The sequence below is a fragment of the Balaenoptera musculus genome, chromosome 2 (assembly GCF_009873245.2).
Source record: "Balaenoptera musculus isolate JJ_BM4_2016_0621 chromosome 2, mBalMus1.pri.v3, whole genome shotgun sequence".
NCBI lineage: Eukaryota > Metazoa > Chordata > Mammalia > Artiodactyla > Balaenopteridae > Balaenoptera > Balaenoptera musculus.
The window spans coordinates 140,946,147-140,968,144 of NC_045786.1; the positions used below are offsets into that span (position 1 = coordinate 140,946,147).

The window sequence follows — 21,998 nt, forward strand, 5'->3', positions numbered from 1 at the left end:
ATTAGGATAATTCTCTAAAGTTAATACAGAATAGCATTTTATTTCATTTAAACAGAGGAAAAAGAAAAGGAATGAAAAGAGCATATTACAAGAGATATTATTTGCTGAACAGAGATCTCTCTAAAGTTAAAATCAGGAACATCATTAATAGGTTACAGTCATAGTTTTAACTTTTTAAACCGTAGGGTTGGTTGAAAGATAAGGAAGCTAGCACTGTTACATTTCCTTCTAACTACCCTTTCCTTGCCTTCAAATTTCTGTTTATTGTATGGTTATCAAAAAAAGAAAAAGAAAAGAAAACCTGCTTGAACAATATCCAGTCTTCAATCTGAGCTTATTTCGTAAACCATTGCAGAGACGTAGAAAGAAAGATGAAGTCAGCCCAGAGTATATCAGATCTTGACAGACTTGCACAAAGGAAAATAGAGGAAGCGAGGGAACAGAGACAACATGTCGTCTTTTTTGGAATGCTCTGTTTTTCTCTGTGAGATTTTATTAAATGTCCAGTACTAGAGTTTTTCTACCTAGATAAGGGTTTTTAACTCACTGTTTATGTGGGGATATCATTAGGTTTCAGATTAGTTCCCCAATTCAGTGTGCATTTGTTCCTGGAACCTTCAACTTGATCACAGAGATTCAACCCCTTGTTTCATTTGTTTCTCATAGCAGCTGCTTTCAAGATGAAAAGGTAGTTTCTTTCAGTTTACATCTCTCTAGATTTGAAGGTATTAGTGAGAATTTTTATGATTCTGATAATTCACCATTATGACTTCTTTGGGAGCCAGAGCAGCATTATGAGCCTCAGCCCTGCTGCAGTATGCTTCTCGAAGACCATGTATTTCTGTCATTGACCACCCAACTTTTGAGATTTATGACATACAGCTGTATATTTTTTCCCATTTGATCATTGCTGGTGGAAGTTTTTTCCTCTAGTTTTTACTCTTTTTTGTTGTTCATTTCTGTTAGATATGGAGAAGCAGAAATTCTTTGATACAACTTGATTATACTGTGCTAACCTGTAAGCTCAAGGCAGTAAATTTTTTTTTTTGAAAGGATTCCTTTTTTTTTTTTTTAATTATTTATTTATTTATTTATTTATTTATTTATGGCTGTGCTGGGTCTTCGTTTCCGTGCGAGGGCCTTCTCTAGTTGTGGCAAGTGGGGGCCACTCTTCATCGCGGTGCGCGGGCCTCTCATCATCGTGGCCTCTCCTACTGCGGAGCACAGGCTCCAGACGCGCAGGCTCAGCAGTTGTGGCTCACGGGCCCAGTCGCTCCGCGGCATGTGGGATCCTCCCAGACCAGGGCTCGAACCCGCGTCCCCTGCATTGGCAGGCAGACTCTCAACCACTGCGCCACCAGGGAAGCCCAAGGCAGTAAATTTTTCAAGAAATACCTTTTATGTAAGGGAAAATAACCATTAAAATAGACAGTGCCTTCAGCCTCAGTTTTGCAACAGATGCAGAGGAATTTTTCGTAATGATGGTTCATGTAGAAATCCTCAATGATACCTGGTAGCAGCCAAATATTAAGGTATATCTCAAAATGGAAGATATCTTATAGGTGCAGAAACATATACGATGAGATAAATTGCTTTCAGGTGATCTAACGTGGTAGAAAAGTAAGACTCACAATATCCTGAGTGGTACATGGTTAGAAAGCATGGCTTAGTCCAGTTTAATGTGCATATATAGCAGCACCTTGAGGAGTCTTTCTAAAAATGCAGATCCTGAATCAGTAAGTCTTGGATGGGACCTGAGATTCTATATTTCTAACAAGCTCCCTGGTAAAACAGATGTTGCTGGTCTTCAGATCATACTTTTAGTAGCAAGTTTTTTGTTTTTTTTATTTAGAAGAAATATTTTAATTTCCAATTGTGCACTGTTGGTATATACAAATGCAATTGATTTTTTTAAAATTAATTAATTAATTTATTTTTGGCTGTGTTGGGTCTAAGTTTCTGTGCGAGGGCTTTCTCTAGTTGCGGCGAGCGGGGGCCACTCTTCATCGCGGTGCACGGGCCTCTCACTGTCGCGGCCTCTCTTGTTGCGGAGCACGGGCTCCAGACGCGCAGGCTCAGTAGGTGTGGCTCACGGGCCCAGTTGCTCCGTGGCATGTGGGATCTTCCCAGACCAGGGCTGGAACCCGTGTCCCCTGTATTGGCAGGCAGATTCTCAACCACTGCGCCACCAGGGAAGCCCTAGTAGCAAGTTCTTGACTAGACTCACAGCACCTATACTTGACTAAATCCTTGAGGCCAGGGCCTTATTTGTCTTTGGATCCCTGTTATCTAATGAAGTGCTTGAATAAAAGGCACTTTCTTGTTAAATAAACGAATTGATGTGTTAAATAAATATATGACCACTAGGTGTCTGGAATACTCGTATTTTATATTAACGGTTGAGAAAGAATCCTTATGTTTTGGAGACCAGCTGAGTGAATGATAAGATTGCTATTTTCTCTTAAAAGTCCAAAATCCTAACTAAGATTTTTGCTCAGTTGAAAAACTGTTGTACATCACACAGCTACTTTGGGCAACAGAATATTACTTTTCAGATACTTCAACATATCCTTCACTGAGCTCAAGATATCAAATTTTATTTAAATGAAAGAAAATCTATATAGTATGTGTTATCACTTATCCATCCTGGGAATAGAAAAACTTAAGTAATATTCCTATGGTGCAACTAATCTTAAGCTATGACATCTTTGTGGGCCCACCCAGTGGGGTTAGCTGTGAAGTTCACCTTAAGATAACTGAACTTATTGTCTCTTTAAGCTAGTAGTTCTCAATTGGTTGGCAGCATTTTAAAATTACCTGGCAGTCTTTTTAGAATCCCAGTTTCCAAGCTGTACCCCAGAAATGAGACCCAAGCATCAGTATTTTTACAAGCTCCACAGATAATTCCAGTGTATAACCAGAGTTGAGAACCATTACTGGACTATGAGCTCTTTAAAACCAGGGTCAGTCTTTCACTTATTTTTTAACTCTTAACACCTAAGACATGGTGTAGGTACTCAGTAAATGTTTATTTAATCAGTGGATGAAATATGTTGTAAGAATTATTGCCTGTTGCCAAACAATAGCATTCTTCAGTCTAAAGGGACTATTTTGACTATTTTTATTGGCATCTTGAAATTTGAAAAGTTTGAATTGCCCTCTTGGTATTGACAATACTGAAAATTAGTATTTGGTATAGTTTTTTTTTTTTAGTGCTTGAGCTGTTTTGTTGATACAACTTGGATTTCACATCACTTTTTATCAAGATCTGATATAAATGGAAGTGTGGTCAAAGACTAGAATGCTGTGGCACAGACACTTCAGTAATGTGGAATGTTGCAAAGAAATCTAAAGTTTCTAAGGTCTATTAGTGGGAAGACAAGATCAGTTAATCTCATTGCTGAGTTATGGAGTCAACTATGTTTTTTTTTATAGACCAGAAATAATAACTACTGAGAATGATGAGTATTTTTGCTTTTCTAATTTTTAAATAAATAGAAGAGCAAAACAATGGAAATTTTAAGTTTGATTTGTGAAACCACCACATAATCACCTTTATTATAATAACCATTGATTTTGTTTGTTTGTTTTTGTTTTTTAACATCTTTATTGGAGTATAATTGCTTTACTTTGTTGTGTTAGTTGCTGCTGTATAACAAAGTGAATCAGCTATACGTATACATACATCCCCATATCCCCTCTCTCTTGCGTTTCCCTCCCACTCTCCCTATCCTACCCCTCTAGGTGGTCACAAAGCACCGAGCTGATCTCCCTGTGCTATGCGGCTGCTTCTCACTAGCTCTCTATTTTACATTTGGTAGTGTATATATGTCCATACCACTCTCTCACTTCGTCCCAGCTTACCCTTCCCCCTCCCCATGTCCTCAAGTCCATTCTCTACGTCTGTGTCTTTATTCCTGTCCTGCCCCTAGGTTCTTCAGAATCTTTTTTTTTTTTTAGATTCCATATATATGTGTTAGCATATGGTGTATGTTTTTCTCTTTCTGACTTACTTCACTCTGTATGACAGACTCTAGGTCCATCCACCTCACTACAAATAATTCAATTTCGTTCCTTTTTATGGCTGAGTAATATTCCATTGTGTATATGTGCCACATCTTCTTTATCCATTCATCTGTCGATGGACACTTAGGTTGCTTCCATGTCCTGGCTATTGTAAATAGTGCTGCAATGAACATTGTGGTACATGACTCTTTTTGAATTATGGTTTTCTCAGGGTATATGCCCAGGAGTGGGATTGCTGGGTCATATGGTAGTTCTATTTTTAGTTTTTTAAGGAACCTGCATACTGTTCTCCATAGTGGCTGTATCAATTTACATTCCCATCAACAGTGCAAGAGGGTTCCCTTTTCTCCACACCCTCTCCAGCATTTATTGTTTGTAGATTAACCATTGATTTTTTGTGTGTGTGAGCTTTCCTCAGAACAAAATTATAACTATATCAGTGGTGGGAGTTCTTCAGTTAGGCTCTAGTAGTCTACATTTTATGTCTTTTTAAAAATAGTTTGTTGCCATTAATTAATCACAGCAGGGGAAAAAATCTCCTTCATTTGGAGTTTTGCACTCTCCATTCCTGTGATACCAGGTTGAAATAAAAATGAGTGAGGATAGGGGAAAAAATCATTTAAAAATCCTGAATTGTCCTTCTGAATAATTATCATGCATTTTGTGTCACTGATGAATTAGAGAACTGAGGACATTGTATTTTACATATAGATATCAGCCTGCTTCTGGTACATATAGATATCAGCCTGCTTCTGGTATTTCACATCTAATTATCAGTACATAAATGATATACTTGTATTATTAAGTTTTGGACCTGAATTGTATAAAAGTAATGAAACAATAAAATACCAAAGCAAATATTTAATTATAATTTAAATGAGCACTTAATAGTTCTTTTTAATAAATAGCCAGAATGTAAGATAGATGAATAGAACTAGCAATAGAGTAAGCAGAGATCCATGTCCCACTTCTTTACAAACTAGCTGGGTAACTTTGAGTAAATTATTTAACCCCATTGTACTTCAGTTGTCTTATCTGTAAAATGAATAGGCAAATCTACTAAGGCCTCTACCAACTCCAAAATTTTATGGTATGTAATTCTAATCTCAACTAAATGTCATAATATTGGTGTGGAAAAAAAGAAACTTTAAGCAATCATTTATTCCTACACCTTTCCTTTAAGGCAACTATGTAAAATAAAATCCTGAAAAATGTAAAACTTTCCTAAACCACTTGAAACTTAGGAAAAAAAATATTGACTCAATCATAGGCAAAATATAGAGGAACATCTGTTGAGGGTCCAACAGCTCTAAGTTTAAATTCTAGCTTTTTTCCCTTCTAGTTTGTGAGCCCATGAGCAAGTATATTTCTTGATCTCTCTGATTCCATTAATGAAAAAAACCAATCAGTGTGTTTCCTTAAATATAAAATTGAAGTATGAATATTTACCTGACAGGATTGCTATACTTATTAAATAATGAGATCATATAATTAGAAACAGTGCTCAATTTTTTTTTTTTTTTTTTACAATCTATAGCATATCATCACCATCACAAAACCTAGGAGTAGAAAGTGAATATCATGACGCCAAGTATGCTAATGTTCTCTTTATTTCAGGGGAAGAATAAGTACCTTGCGTTTTTACAGTGATTTACGTTTAAAAAAATCCTCATTCAATTGGATTGTCTCAGCAATCTTTCCAGGGGTCGGGGGCAAGAATGATTATTCCTGGTTTACAGTTTTAGGAAACCGAGGCTTATATACTTGATGAATTGTTTGGAGTCACCAATAACTAGTAGATTTTGATTTGATTTTAGATTTTCTGACTTTTTTCTACTGTAGACCTCAAATTCCTTCCTAGAAATATGGCTTCTGGGTATAGACACCAAAAACAAGTGTGGGTGCACGTGTGCGTATTCTCCCAACACCAAATGCAGCCATTCAGAGATGCTCCTTCTCTGCCTGTTTTTCCGATGACATACAGAACACAAGCCCATCGCCGACCCTCCACACACACCTTTCAGTCGTTTTTTACACTTTTTTTCCTCCAGTTTCTCCATGGAAGCTGACACATCAACACACACAGTCTTGGATGGCCCCACTATCCCTGGTATCGTGCTGGGGACACAGCTGCTGCTGCCCAAATTTTGCAGAATGTGGCCTGGCTAGACCTGAATATATTTTGAGTGGCTGACAAGATGTCAGACATGCCATTTAAATACATAATGAACATTAATTGTAAACTATTTATGCTATTTCCTGTGTTACATTTACTTTCAAGGATCTGATGGTTGCATCTTCATTTTCTATAATGAATAAAATAAATACCCAAAACTGCAGTGTCTTTTGATTAACAGTGGAAACTGTTCCATGAATTGTGCTTCACATTTTTCTCAATGAGTGTTGAAAAGAATCTGTTTCTTCACTGTATACGAAGTATTTCAGTATGTGAATGTTTTGAGTAGACAGGCAAGTCCTTCTGCATGTGAAAATATTATTGTTTTCTTTCAGGAAACCCTGATAGATTGGTGTGATGAAAAGGAACTTAATTTGATACTAACAACTGGAGGAACAGGGTTTGCACCACGAGATGTCACTCCAGAGGTGAGATAGTATATGCTTTTCTGATATTCAAGGAGTAGACTATTCATGTTATTTTTAATCCTTTTTATTATTTTTATATGAATTATGTAATTTTGCTAGACACAACAAGAGACCTGTGGTTCTAAGAATGTGAACATTTTGCTGTGGGAGAATCATTATATTAATAAAAAAACTTTCTTGACTTCTTTTCTTTGGACTTAAACTAGAAATTATCTAAAATGAGGAAGATTGAACTGGTCCAGAAGGTAATCCTGCATTTGCTCAGTGGTCTGTGGTATCGGCTGAATTTCAGGCATATTGCCAAAGGAGGTAATAACAGAACTCTGACTCAGCATGGCATCTGGTCTGATGTGCTTTGTTAATATAATTCAAAATGTTTCTGATTTGTCTTTTCTTGAGATACCTTTGTCATTGGTCTCAAGTAGGATGACTGCAATAGCATATTTATACCAATTTTATAGTATTTGATGAGAAAGTTATATATTCCATAATTTTAAATGTGAATTTAAATGCAGAATTTAATAAGCCAAAAGGCAGAATTAATCTCTAGGCTTCATGCCACAAGAATCACCTTCAACCTTGCACAGGAAAAAAAATTAGGGAAAGAATAAAGAATAGACAGTGCTCAGTGATACAAGGGGGAAAGTCCTTTCTTTTTAAAGAAGCCATAAGCTTCATGTGTCACTTCAGAGTCATATGCAAACTTATATTAATACTTGTGACATTGTTTCCTTTACCTCCCAGAAAAGTGTTTTTTGGCTGAATTTCAACTTACTGTTAACTGGTTTTTTATTTCCAAATCAGTACACCATTGTGTCTCCTATCTTATTCATAGCAAGATACTTTTGCTCTGTACCTATTAAATAATTATTGTCCTTACTCGAATATAGCAGTTTTCAAACTTTAGCTTGTACCACAATTAGAGGTAAAACAGATTGCTGTGTCCCACCCACAGTGTTTCTGATTCAGTCAATCTGCAGTGGGTCCCAAGAATTTGTGTTTCTAGTAAGGCCCCAGGTAATACACATGTTGCTGGCCCGTAGACCGTGCTTTCAAACTTTGGGAACCATTGGCTCTAGTATGTGAAAATGCACATTGTTTTAACAAGTTTTAAAATGTTTTCTATTCTTCTATGTAAAAATCATGGCACAGAAATTTTTGGAATATTATTATAATTAAGCTTATAAATAAAGTCATTTTGTTAAGCAATTAGAATAGAATTCTGGGAGATTGTTAGCTTCAACTGCTTAAAAAAGAAGTCATTCTTACATAGCTTCTGGGTCCTAAGGGGAAATGGTCCTTTGGCCAATTTTTATATTTCTTTTAAACTGTGAGAGTAACTTAAAAAGTACAATTGGAGGGAAGTCATCTCCTGTAAAGGTGTGTTTATGTTTTGTTTTGTTTGTAAGAAAGTCGCCCGCATATGTGAAGACATTGATTTTTGGAGTTTGAGTGCTGGGTTAAGTGTTTGAAGTAAATGACCTTGGTTTTATATACCCTTGTTGTTTGTGTACTGGTTTGATATTTTCATAATACTACTTTTATATCAGAAAAGTAGAAAAAAGTTACCATAGAATTCATTCATAACCAGTTAACAAAATTATTTTTTAATTGTGGGAAAATAATTTGCATCACAAAATTAAATATTTTGTATTTTGTGGAGTTTCAAGTTAATACCAGAACACTAGGTTGCAAATCGAAACTTTTAAATTCTGGCTCTGCTACTTACAACACGGTGAGTGTAGACTAGTTATTAAATCATTCTGTGCCTAATTTCCTATAAAATGAGGGAAATGAAAGTGCTTATCTACCAGGGTGGCTGTGAGGTTTCAATGAGAACTATTCCTGGCATTTTAGTAAGCACTATGTAAGGGTTAACTTATAAGGGTTAATTTTTTTTTATTAGTTATTACATAACTACCAAAGTGGACAAATTTGTAGTATTTTTTATGTATAACTATCAAATGGGCAAAAATAGTCGTATACTAGATTTAAAGTATATCCATGAAATCGTCACAATCTTGTTCAATTTTTTAAAATTTTAACATAGTAAGCTTCATATTTTATCTTTTCCATCTTCATATAACTCAGAGGTCTTGAAATTCTACCATTCTAGTATCTGTTTATCGCCCAACCTTTTTTTTGCTGTTAGTTAACAAGAGTCTGTGTCTTTCCATGACCTTGTATATTTCATTATATCAGAAAATTGAGAAGTCCTTTATTCTTCAATGCAGTTCTTCAGTTACCAGAAAACCTTAGAAGTGCTCTTATATTTGTATATGCCTATAGCAACTACCTGGCTAAAATTGTATTAGGGTAAATACATATAATTATGTCTTCTCTAGTATCTATTTTTGAAAACAAGTAACTTACCTGATTGTGAATATCTTGATCTTTAATAATTTACTTTATTTCAAATTATGTGTGTATATATATATATATATACACACACACACACACACACACACGTACGGTATGATTATCTACAGCAAAAGTCCATAGGGCTGTTAAGCCTTTGAAAAATAAACATAAAAGCAATATAAGACCACCCAAAAATAATTCTCCTAATTTCTCTAACCTTTAAATAGTTGCAATTCTTATAATATCTAAAACTTAACACTGGGATGTCAGCTAGGAATCCAGAAATATAATTTTGGACCTGTAATAATATAGTTATTTGTCTTAGATAATTGTGCCTAAAAAGAGAAACCTATTTGTAGAGCATATGTACCTATATACAACTTAAGGTTGCAAATATTTTTAAATAGAGTCAGAAGTTATTGACAGAAAACACAAATATTAGTGATAAAGGTAAAACAATATAAAACTTCTCCCTTAAGGTGCTAATATTTTATAGTCAGTAATTGTCAGTAATAAGTTTGATCTACAAACACAACGGACAATGTTTGTGAGTTGTGTGTGTTGTTTAAAAAAAGGAAGGGGGAAAATGATAAATTGAATGAGTGAAATAAAGCAATCTAAAGTTATCGTCACTGTGTTTGAACCTTAGAGAAAATGAAAAGTTTAATAGCTTTAGAGTTCTTCCAGGTCTATTAACAGAAAAATGGAAATAGCAAGTTTAGTAAAGTGTATCTTATTTATATATTTTATACAAATAAGGCAATCAGAATTGATTTTCCTAAATTATGAATTTGTTTCTACTTTTAGGCCCTGTATCTTAGAATGAGGTTCATCTGATAGTCACGTACCTGCTAGTCTGTTCCCTGCCTCTCAACATGAGACACTATCAAAGCTTACATATAGTAGCATAATAATCCATACTCTGCAACTTCTGAAAAGTTTTATTTTTAATAATAGATTGCATTTTCTCGGATCTGATAAAGGTTGGATAATCCGTTGACATTGGTGAAATGCTAGTAATAAAATTCTATAGAACGTTAACTCATTGCTATACCAAGTATATTATCTCTTCATGTCCCATTATCACTTAAAAGCAATAATATCCAAAATAGATATTATTACGTAAAGAATCTTTTATTATTCTTAAAAGGTAAAAGTATAATTAAGGACGTATAAGTGAGGTAAAGTGAAAGCCCTTTAGACATAAAGTCTAGAAGAGAATAAAAGATGAAGAAACATTTATTTTAAAAAGAACATCTTTGCAATTACAAAGAAATGTTTGATAATATATTATGGTAAATTAGAAAATACTGAACTATTTAATATTTGTAAGGTAAAAATAATTTTCAGCACTTTTAGACTACTAAGCTACACCTGAACAAAAGGTTGTATAGTAATATTTTGATTATGAATTAAAGAGTTAAATAAAAGCCTAGCATTCATCTTAGGTCTCATTTATTTATTCATTTATCAAGCTTTTTATTTTTAATCCTTGATATGTATCTGATTCCATGCTGGGTGCTGGAGTTAAAAAATGAATAAGACATGGTCCCTGTCCTCAAGAAACTCAATCTATTGCACGGGTCAGCAAACTACGGCCTGTAGGCCAAATTCAGCCTGTCGTATTTTTTTGTATGACTTGTGAACTAAAAATGGATTTTTCATTTTTAAATGGCTGAAAGAAGTCAAAAGGAAAATAATACTTTGTGACACGAGAGCTATTTGAAATTTAAATTTCAGTGTCCATAAATGAAGTTTTATTGGAACATAGCCACACTCATTCATTGACCTACTGCCTATGGCTACAACAGCAGGACTGAATAGTTGAATGAAAACCATATAGGCCTGCAAAGCCTAAAATATTTACTATCTGATCCTTTGCAGAAAAAGTTTGCCAACCTCTGGTCTGTTAGATGAACTTAAGTCATCTTTACTCACATTTTTAACTGACTTTTAAATTTACTTTTACCTTTTGTTCTTTAGTAATTTGAAATGATGTTGGGTTTCATTTCTTAAATTTTTACTTTTAGAAGGAGCAAAGAAAGAACACTTTTCTTCCAAAATAAAGTGTATTGCCCCATTGTTTCAGTAGACAATATAGAATAATAGAAACAAAAGATCCCTCATTATAAATAATATATAAAATTTTGAACCTTCAAAATTGATCAAATTATTGGATTTGTTTATTATACATTAAGTAAAGTCTCACTCCGAAAAAATTTTCAAGCTGTTGTTCGTAGTAGTATCTCCTAAAAAGTGTCCTGATAAAATTTGTCATTATGAAATAATCCAACTAAAGGAGGAATCACAAAAATTTCAGGAAACTATAAATTTGATGTAAAGGATATTCATTTAAAAGGGTTTTTATGGTTCATTTTGGAAGTGAAGAGGCATCTGACAAAATGACTAATGCTGAAAGAGGTAAAATCTGGTACAAAGGATGAATTTCTAGGAAAAGATTATGAATTCCAGATCACATATTTTGTTTATAGCCTAAAATATTTACACTTCTTTGGAACAGATTACTACCTAAGCCTTTCTACAAATATTTTCCACTTGGGTTATTAGGAATTTTTTTACAGAAATATCAAATCAAAGAAAAACTATTTTATAAAATTTGTTTCATAATCAGTATATTGAAATTTATATATTTCATAACTTCAGATGTGAATATACTGTAAGTCAACTATAATTTTATGTGGTCATTAACCATTTTTCTTACATTATAATGCTTCAAAAATGAGAATACTGTGTAAGTAAAAGGAAGGAGACATAATTGAGCTGAGTTACTGACTATATGTTAATGATTCTTAATTTGTGACTCTTGTGAAACTCAGTGAGGATTTACATTTAACAGCACCATCTAAAAGTTAACATTGGACATTTTAAAAACCAGAAGAACTCTCCTGCATTATAGCAGAAGCATAGCAGAGCACCACGTTTAATAATTTCTGTTTTTGAAAGAAAATTTGATCACTGCTGTAGGTCATTTAAATTATATAGTTGCTTTCAAGTATGTATCAATATTCTCTAGAAAACATTGTTAATTTCCCTAGCAAAATATCATATACTGATACTGTAGAACTCTATGAATATTTATTTTGTAATTCTAACATTGTTATGACTAAAGTAAAATACCTATTATACATGGTAAAGGTAAAAATAGCCATATTGAAATAAAATTTTGAGTATTTTAAAATTGTTCTGTATAAATAGGATAACTAAACAGTGTGAAATTGGTAAGAAAGCAGAATACTAGAAACTCTTGTACTGGAAATATTTAAAACTAGATTCAATAAAATATACTATCCCTTTATGGTCAAATAAGGTTATATTTTATGCCATTTGAAGGAGCTCTTTTTGTAATTTTTATGAAATAGTCCTGGACTTGGGAAATATGTTTTCATCTTTTTACCTTTGTCTAAATATGTTGGGATGCAATATGTCTATATCCTGATACTAACACTGTAGAGTCAGACAGACCTAAATTTGAATCTAAAACTCTACCACTAACTATGAAATTAAAGCAAATTAACCTGTTCAAACTTCAGTTTTCTCATCTACTCAATTAGCTAATGCCTACCTCTCAAGGTTGTTTTTTCTGATAATTGAGATAATAAAAGTAGTCAATAATAATTAACAAATATATATAGCACTTACTATGTGTCAGGAGCTATTTCAAGCATATGTTAATTCATTTAGCCTTCAAAATAACCATATGAGGCAGGTACTATTGTTGTATCTATTTTAAAGGTGGAGAAACTGAGACAGATCAATTAATTGATTTGCCCAAGGTTATCCAAGCTAGGAAGTGACTATAATGCATGTAAAAGCATCTAGTATAACACCTGGCATGTTTGTAGATGCTCAGTAAATGTCCTTTTTTCCTTTACCTTTTTCTTTCTCATTTAATTAATAATATTACCTATTACCTCTAATAGCCGCCAAATGTTTCTGCTACTAACCATTGTACTCCGATACCTATTGTTAGCTATTAGCATACCTGGTGGATATGTCTAAAAAATAAGAATGTTAGTCAACAGTTTCCCACTACTACTTCAGGGCATGGGCAAAGGAACAAGAATAAGAATTTCTGTAGTCTATATTATATGTGGATTATTAGTGCAGTTGCATTAAGTACCTCCTGATATCCTGTCTGAACCTATTTACTTTGTTCCTCTGTAGTTTAAAATTTTTGGAATATGGCTTGAAATGGCCCAAATATGTGACATTCAGGATAGCTTTTTAGTAATAGTCCCTTTTATCTGGGGCTTATATTTATTTTGCATTATCCATTGTAAAGTAGTATATGCCTCAGAGCATGGGCACATTTATGACCTACCAGTTTGCTAAAAACAGCATTTATAGTCTTTGTTCAATTTAACAAGTATTTATCAAGCACCTTGGGCTTTATTGAGTGAATGCTAAAGTACATGTACTCCTAAAATTGTCACCTGACAAATCAAAACAATACAAACTTAGTATCAAAAATGTTCAGACAATTCAGGTCAAAAAAATTCTTTAAAAGGAAAGATTAATATAAAGCTGAGCTATCAGTGAAATTTTTATACAAGTAGAATTTAAGGTAAATTGAAGGAGAGAAATAGGATTTAGATTAGGAGAGAAGAAGACATTACTGATGGGAGTAAGAAAGAAAGGGAAATGTATGATCAAGCTACAGAGAAAGATAAAATTAAGAAAATCTTCCTGGCTAGAGCAGAAGATTCACTTTACATAGAAGGATAGATAACTAGAACTATGTTATTTTAATCCCTTTCTTAGAATAGCTAGAGTAGTACCATCTGTGGAGATGAAAAATAGCAAATATCATTATTCAGAGATTCCTCTGAAGCCAGAATTCATAAGATGACTATCAACCAATACACACAGTAAAACCATGCCATCAATCCTTTCTAAAAGTAAACCCTTTTGAGAATTGGCACTTATTCAAATGTACATCCCCCAGTAAGACTAACATCATTCTTTTTGAAGATTGGTTTTTTGCCCTGGTTTTTGTTTTGTTTTATTTCGTTTTTGAAGTTCTGATGTAATCTGCAAACCTAGTGACTATCCATACCATTATATAAAATTTAAACTGCTGTGAAGCACCAGGTTCCAATTTTGTTGGTTTGTTGTTCGGAAACCTTTTCAGTCAATACTTATCTTACCATCAAAACAAGGAATATTTTTTATCATAGATTTTTGTCAGTGCTGTACCTCGAGTTGGCTTAATGTTTTATATAAAATTACTAGGTAATAATAGAGAAATCACTGTTTGATGAGAATTCAAAATCCGTCGTGTTCAAAGTCCTAGCATGACCTTTTCATCATTCCCAGACTTTGTGTGAACATCTCAGTCACAGCTTCTTTCATCTGAGAGTTCATTGCTTGTGTAATTCTAATTATTTGAAAGTCCAACCCTGCCACCTTACCCAAGACATTTACCCTCTGTTTTATTTATGCATTAAAAGGAAAAGCTCCTTAGTATTACTATCCCAGTTGAAAAGTAACAGGTATAACATTAGAACATTCAGATAATTAGAGCAATATGTGACATTGCATTTAAAAATGATGTTGAAAGCCTCCTGTTCCACATAGCAATACTACAGAGGGAAGTGTACATTGTTCCTTGAGGCGGGGATTTTGGAATTTTAAGCATAAGGCAAAAAGAAAAATTTCATATATGAAGAACCTATAAATAAAACGCTGTCTTCATTTTCCCTTAAGTACGTTTCTTTATTGTATGCCTACTCTGCATCAGAACAAGTTTTCAACTTTTGGGGAATCCTAATGGGGAAGAGAGATCAATCATATCAGTTAACATACAAGTGAGTACAAATATACTTATTATCGTAAATTCTATGTCTAATTAGAGCTCTTACTAGAAAAGTAGTGTTGCCCATATAACCATTTGTGACGCAGCATAACATAGTGCTTAAGAGCACAGACTACTTGGATTTGAATCCTAGATTCACCTCTTACTAGCATGTGACCTTACACAACTTACTTTACTCAGTTTTCTTATGTGTAAAGTGGAGAGAATAAGAGTACCTACCTCAGAGGGTAGTTATATTATGTGAGTTAATGTAAGTAAAACACTAAAAGCAATATTTATTTGCTACATAAATATTTCCTATTATTACCTACAATCTAAATAGAAAGAACTTTAGCTTAAAAAGTAAGTGGATAATGGTTGAGTAAATATTGAAAGAATTTTTCTCTGGGGAAAAAATCAAGCAGGCTAGGACCTAAGGTATATAATACAATAGTTACAGAAAAGGAAAAAGAAGCAGAGATGACATGCTAAATGTTTATTTTTACCTTGAATTTATCAGAGTAATAAAATCTTGAAATCAGTGTTCCAACTCACCCTTACAACCTACTCTTTTAAAATGAACAGAGACTGACATACTAAAATAGTTTTGCAAAATGTGTGCTAAGATATTGACAACAAAGCATCATTAAATATTTTGCAAATATAAAATGCTAAAAGCATGTTTATTTAGAGATATAGTTTCAGGAATGAAGATTTCAGAATATTCCTTTCTTCATTATTGTCTGAAACCAAGAATGTGAATTCATCTTCCTTTTATTAGATCTCCATCTATAAAATGGACTTAATATCGCTTTTCACACAAAATGTAATATGATGACAAATGGATTTATATCTATCAAGTCCTCTGAGCTTCTTAGAATAATATCACTGAATTAGAGCAGAATATTTGTAACTTTATGTTATTGCCAGGCATGAAAGGAAACTGACAGAGGGTAAGAAAATGGACTCAGATAACAAAATAAACTGTTTAGAATTATTCTAATAATTTTACTAGTATTATTTCCTCATATTGGAACTTGGGAAAACCATGGCTGCTATTAAAGAATGGCAGACAAATATCCAACAGAGGGAGTAACCATTTCAGATAATCATAATAACAGACACAACTGAGAATTTACAGGAAGAATCCAAGTTCCTTCAAAAGATGCTGAGAAGAAAGAAGTAAAGCTGTTGGAAGTATGGAGTTTGAAAATGAACTGTTACCAGTTTCACAGAGAGAGAGAAAGACATCAAATATCAAAGGCAACAATGCAGAAGAAGCAATTGATTGTGCTGAAAGGACCAATTGATAAGAGGCAATATATTATAATCCTCTATGAAGACTGAAGGTAGCATTATATTGATGGATGTCATTGAATAATTTAAGTGTTTTCCCCTCACCTTCTTCACTCCTTCCCATAAGTTTGATTGCAGCATATGATATATGGCCCTTGCATGTAATAATCCTCAGCGTGAAATTTTATGTGAGGAGAAGATAGGTCAGTTTTGATTAGGAGGTGATTTTGAATAGAGTTCTGCAAATTTTAAAAAAACTTTTCTACAAAATGTAGGCATTGGAAGCAATGACAAAATTAGTTTTGAACATTGTATAAATATGGGATTTCCCTGGCGGTCCAGTGGTTGACTCCGTGCTTCCAATGCAGGGGGGCATGGGTTTGATCCCTAGTCGGGGAACTAAGATCCCACATGCCATGCGGCATGGCAGTAAATAAATAAGTAAGTAAAGTAAAATGGGGTCTTATTATAATGTTTCTCATGCTTGCAATGATTCAAGACTATATTTTATATAGGAGACCTGCATTATAACCCCATTGATAAGGTTCAAAAGAGATTCATGTCATGCCAATTTCCCACTATTGTTAAACACGGTATTTAGAGGTTTTGGGTAATTATGTGATACTTTGATATGAGTTCTATTTGTGGGTCCTATTTAGTTCCCTTTCTCATTTACTCCTTTTTTGGCATTTTTCAAGACTTGCCTGTACTGTATCCTGTCCCTTAAGATGGGACTGCTCTGTGGGGTGGATAGATGAATGAATATCACCATCAGTATTAAATATTTAGAAGAATGAGAGGTCTGCTTTTATATAATAGTGAAAACCTATCCTAATACAAATGCACCTTCCCTCATAGGTGTATCTTGTGCAACAGTAGCAACAGTATTAATAATAATGCTCTAGTTTATCTTTGTTCAAACTTTAGTTATTACTGTTTGCCTTTTAAATATAAAATACCTTAGAAGAGGGATCAGCAAACTTATTCTTTAGAGGTAGTAAATATTTAGAGATAATAAATATTTCAGGCTTTGTGGGCTACATAGTCTCTGTCATAACTACTCAGCTCTGCCAGCCCTGTAGCACAAAATCTGCCATATGATGATGTAAATGAATGGGCCATGCTGTGCCCCAATAAAACTTTATTTATGGACACTAAAATTGGCTTTCTCATAATTTTCATGTCATGAAGTATTACTCTTCTTTTGAGTTTTTTTTCAATCATTTAAAAATGGGAAGATTACCATTAGATTGCAGGCCATGCAAAAAACAGACAGCAGGCAAGATTTGTCCCATTGGCTGTGGTTTGCCACCCCCTACTTTAGGACATTCCTAACCTATAGTATATAAGCATCTGCTCTGTTAATCAAAAGCTCATAGTGTGTAAGCTTTTCAGAAAAATGCTCTGAGAATTTAAGACGGAAAGGAGTTGCCCTACGAAAATTAACACTTCATAGACTCAAATATGCCCTGAGTGCCTACTGTGTATATACCAGGCACTGTTCAAGATATTGGGGATACAGCAGTGAACAAAGAAGTCCGAAGATTCTGCCTTTATGGAATTTACATTTTAGTGGTGTGTCACAAATATAAGTAAATTAGTAAAATGCATAGTATTAGAGATGGTGATAAGTACTATGGATAAAAATAAACCAGAGACGGTGGATAGGTAGTACAGGCAGGAAAGAGGGTTGTAATTTTAAATAAGGCTATCAAGCAAGGCTTCATTGATAAGGTGACATTTGAGCAAAGACCTAAAGGAGGAGAAGGAGCAAGCCTTGGATCATGTAGAACCTGTGTGTCACCCTTAGTATAATGGAGAGTTTTGAGCAGAGGTGTAACATGATCTGACTTATATTTAAACAGGGACAGCATTTAGGAGGCTATTGAAATAATCCAGGTGAAAAATGATAGTGACTCAGACCAATGATAGAGATAGAGGTAGTGAGAAATACATTATTGTTATATATTGAAGGTAGAGGTAACAGATGGAGTAAGAGAAAGAGAAGAGTCGAGTATAAGATCCAGGACTTTGACTTGGGCAATTGGAAGAATGGAGGTTGCCATTCAGTGAAATGGAGAAGACTGGGGGAAGAAGAGGTTTGAGGAGGAAGATCAGGAGTTTTACTTTGGTCATGGAAATTTGAATTGCCTTTAGATATCCAAATGGAGGTGTTAAGTTGGCAGTTAGGCATCTGGAGTTCAAAGGAGAAGTCTGGGCTAGAGATACTATTTTTTTAGAGTCATCAGTATCTTAATGGAATTAAAATCCATGACAACTGATGAGATCATCAAGGTATTTACTAGTATTACTATTTATTTATTGTATTACTACCACTGCTTCATTTCTCATCCACTTTCAAAGAGGTAGGTAGTTTCTAGTAACCTGTCCCCTCTGCTCACTCACGAAGGGTGGAAGGGATCCCACTGAACAAGAACCTGGCCTACACAGGAAGTACTATTAGTTGGCTATCCTGAAATTTTGCCATGGTGTAAACATGGGAGTGAATTTTCCCAAGTACCTCCTTGCTGGAAACTGTTTGCACTGGAGGTAAGTGTGAAAGGGGAGGTTGTGGGGAATGATGGGGTGAGGGCTTCCTAAACCTTTCCCAAACCTCAGGAATGGCCTGATTCTGAGGAAGGGAGAAGGTTCAGGCTGGTTCTTGTTTCCCTGAACCAGTTTATACAGCCCTAAATTTGACCTGCTTTCCTCAAACTGGGAGTCAGAAATCCCTTTTCTCTTCTGTTTTTCTGCTGCAGAAATTCCCAACATTCCCATTTTGTGGGCTCCAGAAAGGGGTAAGCGAAGACTTCAATCCCAGCCAATCATTTCCAGATTAATAATTTTTAGTGTTTTGGTTTCTTTTATCATCATAAAAAAATGCTTGGACCCATTTTTCCCATCTGTTTAATTTCCTTGTGGATTGTTATGTATCTATGTTCTAGGGTCATTCCGTATCCCTGGGCAGTAGAGTTCAGATCCATATGCTATCTCCATTTGTGTGCTATTTCTCTTGTGGATTCTCATATGCAGTTTATTGATGACTATTTCCTAGATGGAAGACACCCCATTCAGGAGACTGCTTCACTCTTAATCTCATCTTTTCCTGAATGTTGTTTTGTTCTCCTGCTGACAGCTTTTCACTACCCTACCCAATTGCTTCTGATCTGTCATCGCTTCTCTGCTGTCCTGTCTTCCTGTTTGACTGCCTTTGATTTTTGTCTCTCCTTTTTCCCCCCATTACTTATCTGCTGAATGATTTGCGTTCTTCACTCACTGGTGCTTTGTCCTTCAGCAAATGGCCTGGTACTACATATTCATCTGCTATTTTAGCATTTTAGACTGCCCAGCATTGTCTGTTGGCTCTCCTACCATTCTCCTATACCGTGGCCTTCCAAGTGCTATGCTATCTGTCTGCCTGATCTTGCCCTACCCAATCTATACCAGTAATATCATAAGTAGGTTCAGATTGTTTAGCACTTTCATTACCTATCTCTACTTGCCTTGTGCCACTAAGTTGGACTGCTGAATGAATTTGCTTGACTGCTGTTCTTCTCTACCTATTTGCTGCACATGGCTGCCCCATTAGTTGACATGAGACATCGCATTCATCGCCTGTGTACTCAGCCTTGCAACTTGCTGATTGGTCCATATTGCCTCCTTTATACTTCTCTGCATCTGATAAATCACTGGTGCTGCTCCTCTGTTGTCTTGTAACCCTGATCAGATTTTATTTCCAAGAAGTGTTGCCTACGTATTGTCCAAACATATCTTAGCAATAGGAAAATGCTTCACTATTTAAGTCCAGTCCAATTTACTCCTAAACTGACTTTTAAATTCACTACCACCATCTTTCTGCTTTTTTATACAACTCCACATTCTTCCCTCTATTTAGGAATAGATTATTTTCTAAATCATTCATCATCTTTGCTTCAGTTGCCTTTTCATATCATATATTATGTACTTTTGTTCCTTGTGTATGGGATCTTTCAATAATTTTCCATATACTATATTTGTTTCCTAATTTATTTTCCCTGATTTTTCCAGGGCTTCATGAGGATAAATTACTCCTATTAATTTTATCCTTTTTAGTTAAGACCAGAAAAATTTTTTGAAACTTTAAAGTATCATCTCTAAAAATAATAAATTTAGTTGTCTTATAGCTCTTTGTAGTTAAGATTAAAGTAACTTTCCACTCTGCTCCATTTTTTCCTTTGAGACTATCATTTCTCTGCTACTCCATAATTTATGTAATATCATTTAGAGATCCTTTTGATGTATTTATCTTTCCCTCCCACATTTTAGACTGTGTTTTCTTTTGTGTGGGTAAACTTTTAAAATTGACATTTTCCTTTATTTACTAAGTATTTGGCAACTAGACTAAAAAGCTTTAATTATCTGGACTATAAATCTTATTGTCATTCACTTGTATTTAAATGAAAGACAAGATCAAACAAAAAATAGAGAAGAATCTTGGTAAAATTTTCACACAATTTCAAGAGTCTGAGGAGATTTGAAGTGGGGTGTGTATGCATGCATGAAAGTGTGTGTATGTAGACTTGAAGTGTTCTATATGTGTTTGTATCCACAACATCATTGTGCTTGAAGTGTAGAAAATGCTGAGTATCCATATTAAATTTTATTTTATTTTTACTGAAAATGAGAGGGAAAAGGAAAAGGGAAAAGCTAAAAAGAGAGTGATAAACAGGGAATGCAGGAAAAGGTATGGATAGGTTTTGCTTCTGCTTCTTCTTTTCCTTTAGTAATAGAGATAAAATTGATATGAAGCAAAAGACTGCTCTAGGAAAGTCAAGAAAATTACTTCTGTAGGTTTTTATTTTTTTATTGTGATAAAATACACATAACATAAAATTTACTATTTTAATCATTTTTTAGTGTACAATTCAGTGGCATTAAGTACATTCACTATTTTGTATAGCCATCACCGCTATCTGTTTCCGGAACTTTTTCATAATCCCAAATAGAAACTCTGTACATTAAACAATAACTCCCCATTCCTCCCTCCCCTAGCCCCTGGTAACCTCTATTTTACTTTCTGTCTCTGAATTTGCCTATTCTAGGTACCTCATATAAGTGGAATCATACAATTTTTGTCTTTCTATGTCTGACTTAACATAATATTTTCAAGGTTCATTCATGTTGTAGCATATTTGACAATTTCATCCCTCATTGTGTGTATATACAATAGTTTGTTTATCCATTCATCTGTTGATGGGTACTTGAGTTGTTTCCATCTTTTGGCTCTTATATTAATGCTGCTGTGAACATTAGTATGCAAGTACCTGTTTTTCTTTCCATTCTTTCGGGTATTTACCTCGAAGTGAATTCAGTAGCTTTTAATACTTTTGTCTATTAATGCTGCTGTGAACATTAGTATGCAAGTACCTGTTTTTCTTTCCATTCTTTCGGGTATTTACCTCGAAGTGAATTCAGTAGCTTTTAATACTTTTGTCTAAGAAGAAATTAAATTAGTAGCAAAGACATCAGGGAAACTACATAATTAACACGAAAGATGGATAAGTCCAAGATACTGTATCAGGAGTCGAAGAAATTATAAACTTTTAGAAAGGCCACAGAAGGCCAAGTGAGATCTAGAAGACACTATATTCTAAGAATAAAAGGGAGAATAAAGTTGAAATAACACAGATATTGGATGTTTGAAGGACAGCAAAAGTGATTCTGGAGAAGGTTGAATTTAAAAGATACTCGAAGTGGAATAACGCAGACTTTAAAAGAAGAGGAGGTAAGCGTTTGAAAGGCAAGGTTTAAATGAAGTTAACGGAACTGAGATGAGGCAACCACGTTGTATTTTTAGGAGCCAGTAATGGGAACAGGAGTTCATTTCAATTCAGTGGTCTTCAGTTCTGGATACTCA

The 21,998-nt window shown here is 34.3% G+C and overlaps 1 protein-coding gene across 13 annotated transcripts in view; it reads left to right on the forward strand.

Moving 5' to 3' along the window:
• The window catches only part of GPHN (gephyrin), a 633,631-nt gene that overhangs the window by 277,624 nt on the left and 334,009 nt on the right, over window positions 1-21,998 (forward strand). For 7 of the 13 annotated variants that reach the window (XM_036843405.1, XM_036843402.1, XM_036843404.1 and 4 more), the window contains exons 4-5: window positions 6,538-6,630; window positions 18,862-18,900. In XM_036843405.1, coding sequence (XP_036699300.1) covers window positions 6,538-6,630; window positions 18,862-18,900 — 132 coding nt within the window. The remainder of the gene's footprint in view (window positions 1-6,537; window positions 6,631-18,861; window positions 18,901-21,998) is intronic. The other 6 variants (XM_036843408.1, XM_036843403.1, XM_036843411.1 and 3 more) reach the window with 1 other exon arrangement.